Source organism: Oratosquilla oratoria, chromosome 17, assembly GCF_046742065.1.
Source record: "Oratosquilla oratoria isolate Oo_2021 chromosome 17, ASM4674206v1, whole genome shotgun sequence".
Lineage (NCBI taxonomy): Eukaryota > Metazoa > Arthropoda > Malacostraca > Stomatopoda > Squillidae > Oratosquilla > Oratosquilla oratoria.
In genome coordinates this window covers 1,185,242-1,192,361 of record NC_134793.1, presented here as the reverse complement: position 1 = coordinate 1,192,361, position 7,120 = coordinate 1,185,242, and the positions used below count along the sequence as shown (strand labels likewise).

Sequence of the window (7,120 nt, the reverse complement as noted above, 5' to 3'; positions counted from 1 at the left end):
ATTATTCATAAAAGAGTAGGAAAAATATAAGAAGAATGTACAAAGAGGATCATATTACCTAATACCTCAGTTGCAGACAATATTTCCCCATTATTAAACAAGGCTGGTGTTAATGTTGTTAAAACCAGCTCAGTAACAGTTGGCAATCTCGTTAAAAGCCGAAATAAGAGCAGGGAAAATTTTCGTCAAGCAGGTATTTATTGTGTGCCATGTCTAGGTTGTGAAAAGGTTCATTGGTGAAAGTTTCCGTGGTATTGATAAGAGAATAGTAGAACATAAATATGATATGAAAATATACAATATGAATAATGCCATTGTTAATAAACATAGATTCGATACCGGCCACAATGCTGACTGGAATAATTCCAAGATCATAAAATATGAAAACCATACAATGAAACGTAGATGTTTAGAATCTGCGTTTATATCCCTCATTGAAAATATATATCAGAATAGTGGATTTTTTACAATAAACAAACCATTGGCAATTTTAGTTACCAAGTAACAAGCAATTTGCGCAAATTGTGTGTACACCATTTTAATGTTTGTTTCTCCCCGCAAGCTCGGGCTATAAAAGGAGTAAAATGTTTCACAACTATGTTTAACCGAGCAAGTGGGTCTGCCCCACATCTATCATAACTCTTCCTTCCTTCCATTTCATTCTTTCCTTCCACTAAACCCCAAAATCCCCCCTCCCTCCCTCTCCCCCATCTTATCTATCCTGCCCTCTAACTGACTAACAACTATGATATTTCTGAAGAAGCCCTGCTGGGCGAAACGTCAAATATACTGGACTCCCATACTCTGCGTTTGGCCTCTTTCCTACAGTGCTGTTGCAGTCGTTGCTGCTTTTACTCAAAAGTTTTGATGGCAGAAATAAATATACTGCGAAAATATTCTCCGTCTTTGTTATTAAATGAGAACACTTCACTCGATGAATTTACGACCACTACAGTACTCTAATATTGCGCTATCCATCTGCATCATTGTTGCATACTCACAAAACATTTAACAAGTCTTTTCAATTCATATTCTTACCTGACCAGTGTCTTCTTCTTGGTGAGGGAAGACCTCTGCATTTTGCCTGGAAGGAACGAAGAAACCAAGAAAATTTCTTAAAGAATCGCTACAAAAAAAAAGCGTCTTCAATGTGGGTAGTTTATCTTGTATTGCATCTGCTTATACTAGTCATAGGGCATGTTATATGGTGAATGATATTTTAAAGATAGAGATAAAGAGAGAGAGGATGGAAAGGAGTGAAAGAGGGAAGAGAGGATAAAGACAAAACTACAGAGAAATAGAATAAGAGAAAGGGAAGGATATGTTGGAGAGAGAAAGGGGGAAGAATTAAGAGAGAATTACAGAGGAATAGTTTAAGAGAGGGAATAGGTGGAAGATAAAAAGAGAGAGAAAAAGAGAGAAAGAAAGAGAGAGAGAAAAAGAAAGAGAGATAGAGAGAGAGAGAGAGAGAGAGAGAGAGAGAGAGAGAGAGAGAGAGAGAGAGAGAGAGAGAGAGAGAGAGAGAGAGAGAGAGAGAGAGAGAGAGAGAGAGAGAGAGAGAGAGAGAGAGAGAGAGAGAGAGAGAGAGAGAGAGAGAGAGGGAGGAAAGGAGAGAGAAAGAGAGAGATCCTGAAATACAAGCAGATAAGAAAGAATAATATTTACTGAAGATAAGACAGAAACGAGATTAAGAGAAATTGATCAAGTTGGAGAGATAAGGAATAAATATGAAAAGGGGGAGGAAAGAAATAAAAAACAGGGATAGGGAGAGAAAATAAACGTAGAAAGAGAAAAGAAAAAGAAATGAAAGAGAAATTGGATGAACACTTGAATAAACACAGACGCGAAAGAGTTAATTGTTTTAACAAATGATTTACAAATTCTTGAACAAATGGAAACGAAGCTCTGGGATGATTAGAAAGAGTTCCAGGAAGATAGAATCCATAGAAAGTAGGAAATAATAGAAAGAAGAGAAAATGTCATCGAAAATAGAAGAGAGAGTTTAAGCAAATGTAAACAGAATAAAGGAAAGGCTGAGGTGAGTAGGAATGATCTTAGAATAGGTGAGGGGAAAGCTTGATAAGAATAGATAGGGCAGAGAGTGATAACGAGAAGGGTGGAAAAAAAGAGTAGATTTCGCCTTGGGATAAGAAATATATAAATAAAATTTCAGGAACGATCTTATGATAGGTGAAGAGAAAGATTGATAAGGATGGATAGATAAGAAAGCAATAAATGGAAAGGTGGGACAAGAATCATATCTCACTTCGGAAAAAAAACGTAGCACTAAATAGAACAGGAATGATTTTAGAATAGATGAAGAGATATATTGATAAGGATTAATAGAAATGAGATCAATAAAGCGATCATACATATCGCTAAATCAATCTGGAATGGTCGTTGATTAGATGAAGAAAGAGATGGATAAGGATGGATAGGATGAAGAGCGGTAAAGAGAAGGGTGGAAAGAGTGAGCAGATCTCGGTTTGGGCAAATGAACGTACCATTTGTGTAGCGAAGAGGAATGGACGGCTCCACGCTAAACTCCATCATGGAAAAGTCCAAACTGGAAAGAACATTTGAACGGGATTAGTTCACTCACACAATCACCATTAACGCGAGCTGAAACTTTATGTTATTTTTATTATCATACAATATTTATGTCATCGGGGGCAGATTCAATTTCTATCTGTAGGGTATATATGATAGGATCGGAGTTGTTCTGAGCCAGAAACTATTAAACTACCCCCTCCTAATACCTCTCTCTTCAGTAGTATTCTCCGTTTATGGTTTTGCGTTTGGAAAAGGTTTACCAATATTCAGAATAAACGACGTTGTTTATGTAAGCTCATCTCCCGGATACGGAGTTTAGCCGGTTGTAAACATTAAATTATATATTCATCTAGAGGATAATTGATAAATGAAGCTTATATATATGACAGAAAATTTTAAATTTTCATATAATTGAAATTATCTTGTGCAAATACAATTTTAATCCGAGACTTGTAAGGGATGATGAGATTATGTAACATAGGTTAAAGTTCATTATGCATTTAATAAAAAAATATTGTGTATGTGTATGTGCATGTATATGTGTATGTGTATGTGTATGTGTATGTGTATGTGTAAATGTATTTGTATGTGTATATGTATGTATATGTGAATGTATATGTGTATGTGTATGAGTATATGCACGTATATGCGTGTGTTTATTTTCATGTGTATGCGTATTTGGATGTGTACGTACGTGAGTATGAGTATTTGCATCTGCATTTCTAAGCGTAGAAGAGTCCAAGTACATAAACATGTACCGGTCGTTATCATTCCATGTGTATGTGTATAAGCATATGTATGTGCATGTATATGCTTATGTGCATGAATTTGATAATAAGTATGCATATATATATATATATATATATATATATATACATATATATATACATATATATATACATATATGTATGCATATATATATATATGTATATGTACAAATATATACATACATATATACTGTATATATATATATATATATATATATATATATATATATATATACATATATATCAGGTCAGGTCAGGGTATGTCCCTGCTACTGATAAAATGTAACCCGGTACAACCTGCCGCATGGGTAGATGGGACCCAGCCCAGTAAGGCAACTCATCTAGGAGAAGGAAAACTCTGACCCCAAACCTCCACTGCCTTGTGGATTGCCCACCAAGGGAAGTGCTTCGGGAGTAAACCCTGAGGAAAAATCCGGAGATGGAGTCCCTAAGGCGGTTCGATGCTGACCTCAGTAACGTTCCGGCAACTCCTGCGACACTGTTGGTGCCCAAAATGTACCAGTTCTTGCTGTTCCTTTGGAACCATCTTCAGTGTGGAGAGGGGGGATCTGTTGCATGGGCAACTGCTTATCTTCCATAATCTTCTGCCCAGGCTTGCGCCCTGGAGAGGTCACTCCAGCTTCGCCTCACAGCGTTGAACCAACACGGGAAGCAGCAGTTACCGGTTATAAGTCACAATGTTCGATTGGCGTAGAATGTGGCGCCATGGGCTGCTTCCGACGGTGGGAAAGATCCTCGGATCTTACTGGACAACTACCGCCCGCCTATAGCTGGGCAGCCCCCAGTCAATAAGGTGTTGTCCCGCCACAGCCTGCCTTCCTCATTGGGTGCTTGGGGATTAGGATCAAACCGACAAGCAGGTTGCAAAACCCGCACCAGGCAAGAACTCAAGAAACTCAAAGAACAGGTGCCCAGTCCTAAAACTGGGAAGCTGGAACGTCCGAACGATGACACCCGGACTGTCCGAAGACCTTCAAGGCATCAGTGATGCAAGAAAAACAGCTGTCATCAGCAGCGAGCTGCTGAGACTACAGGTAGACATAGCAGCTTTACAAGAGACTCGCATTGCCGACAGCGGAACCCTCAAGGAGAAGGAATTCACTTTCTTCTGGCATGGGAAGAGTGCAGAGGATCGAAGTGAGCATGGAGTTGGATTCGCTGTCAGGAACACTTTGCTGAGTATGGTCGAACCAGGAGACAAGGGATCTGAACGCCTGATGACACTCCGCCTCCACACCTCCGAAGGTCCTGTCACTCTCGTCAGCGCCTACGCTCCCACTCTGACATCCACAGCAGAAGCAAAGGACGAGTTTTACATCAACATCAGCAACATCGTGAAGAACATACCCCCCAAGGAACATGTCATCATCCTGGGAGACTTCAACGCTCGAGTGGGTGCCGACCATGACTCCTGGCCTTCCTGTCTTGGACATTTTGGAATTGGCAAGATCAACGAGAACGGGCAGCGCCTGCTGGAGTTTTGCTCCTACAACAGTCTCTGCGTGACCAACTCCTTCTTCCAGACCAAGCCTCAACACAGGGTGTCATGGTGTCACCCTCGCTCAAAGCACTGGCATCAGCTGGACTTGATCCTGATCCGTCGTAGCAATATTAAGCTCGTGCAGATTACCCGCACTTACCACAGCGCAGACTGCGACACCGACCACTCCCTCGTCTGCTGCAAGATCAGGTTACAACCTAAGAAGCTTCACAAGTCTAAGCAGAAAGGCAAACCTCGCATGAACACCATGGGTATGCATCTCCCTGAGAAAGTCGAAGAGTTCGCCATGTCCCTTCAAAAAGCTCTGTCCGTCGAACACCAGCACTGCTCTGCAGCTGAGAAGTGGGACCACCTCCGCGATACCATTCAGAAAACAGCCCTTGCAACCTTTGGGAAGAAAACCTCCAAGAACAACGACTGGTTTGACGCTAAGTTCAGTGAGATGTCCCCTGTTATTGATGCAAAGCGTGCTGCCCTTGCTGAATACAAGCGCTCTCCCAACGAGAAAACCTTGCAAGCACTCAGAGCAGTAAGAAGCAAAGTGCAACAAACTGCAAGACGTTGTGCAAATGAATACTGGCAACAGCTCAGCGATTCCATTCAGTTTGCAGCTGTTTCGGGTAACATCAGAGGAATGTATGAAGGCATCAAGACAGCTCTAGGCCCACCACAGAGCAAAACAGCCCCCCTCAAGACTACCAGTGGGGAAGTGATTACCGACAAGGGCAAGCAGATGGACAGATGGGTGGAGCACTACTCTGAGCTCTACTCCAGAGAGAACACCGTTGCCCCCTCAGCCCTGGATGCCATTGAGCCCCTGGCTATCATGGAAGAACTAGATGCTGAACCAACCATTGCGGAACTCTACAAAGCAATCGACAGCCTAGCAAGCGGCAAAGCACCTGGCAATGATGGTATTCCCCCTGATCTCATCAAGTGCTGTAAAAACACTCTACTGCAGCCCCTCCATGACGTCCTATGCCAGTGTTGGAAAGAGGGAGCCGTGCCGCAAGACATGAGAGATGCCAAGATTGTCACCCTCTACAAGAATAAGGGTGAAAGGAGTGATTGTAACAACTACAGAGGCATCTCGCTCTTGAGTATTGTTGGGAAACTCTACGCCCGCGTCGTGCTTGTGCGTCTTCAGAAACTCGCTGGGCGCGTCTACCCTGAGTCTCAGTGTGGCTTCCGAACAGAACGGTCCACAGTGGACATGATATTCTCCCTTCGTCAACTTCAGGAGAAATGCAGGGAACAACGCAAGCCCCTCTACATAGCCTTTATAGATCTGACCAAGGCCTTTGACCTGGTCAGCAGGGAAGGGCTGTTCGACATCCTTCCAAAGATCGGTTGCCCTCCAAAACTCCACAGTCTCATTAGATCCTTTCACGATGACATGAAGGCAACGATCCAGTATGAAGGCAACATGTCCAACCCCTTTGACATCAAGAGTGGAGTCAAGCAAGGATGTGTACTGGCTCCAACCCTCTTCGGCATCTTCTTTGCTATGCTCTTAAAGCATGCTTTTGGAACATCAACAGAAGGAGTGTACCTTCGCACAAGATCTGACGGTCGACTTTTCAACCTGGCTCGACTGAAAGCAAAAAGCAAAGTGACTGAGATAACCATCAGAGACATGCTTTTTGCTGATGATGCCGCTGTCACCTCCCACAATGAGCAAGAACTCCAGCGCCTCATGGACAGGTTTTCCCAGGCCAGCAAAGACTTCGGAATGACCATCAGCCTAAAAAAGACCAATGTGCTGAGTCAGGATGTGGACACTCCACCAGCTATCTATATCGACGACTACCAACTCGAAGTCGTACACCAGTTCACATACCTGGGATCCACCATCAGCGACAACCTGTCCCTTGACGCCGAGATCAACAAGCGCATCGGCAAGGCTGCTACGACCCTAGGACGCCTCACCACCCGCGTCTGGGAGAACCAGAAGCTGACAACGTCAACTAAGATGGCAGTGTACAACGCGTGCATTGTCAGCACTCTCCTCTACGGCAGCGAAACATGGACGACCTACTCGAAGCAGGAGCGCAAACTGGGTAACTTCCATCTGCGCTGCCTTCGCCGCATCCTTGGCATCCGCTGGAGTGACAAGATTACCAATGCCCAGGTACTCGAGCGAGCAGGTATTCCCACCATATTCACATTGCTAAGGCAGCGCAGACTTCGATGGCTCGGCCATGTGCGAAGGATGGAAGATGGACGCATCCCCAAAGACATCCTTTACGGTGAACTTGTCTCCGGCAAGAGAAACGTT

At 43.3% G+C, this 7,120-nt stretch overlaps 1 protein-coding gene across 1 annotated transcript in view; it reads right to left on the bottom strand.

Moving 5' to 3' along the window:
* Positions 1-1,034: 1,034 nt before the first annotated feature.
* The window catches only part of LOC143034126 (uncharacterized), a 555,717-nt gene continuing 549,631 nt past the window's right edge, over positions 1,035-7,120 (bottom strand). The window contains exons 4-5 of the mRNA XM_076200070.1: positions 2,505-2,566; positions 1,035-1,084 (exon numbers count right to left, since the gene is read on the bottom strand). Coding sequence (XP_076056185.1) covers positions 1,035-1,084; positions 2,505-2,566 — 112 coding nt within the window. The remainder of the gene's footprint in view (positions 1,085-2,504; positions 2,567-7,120) is intronic.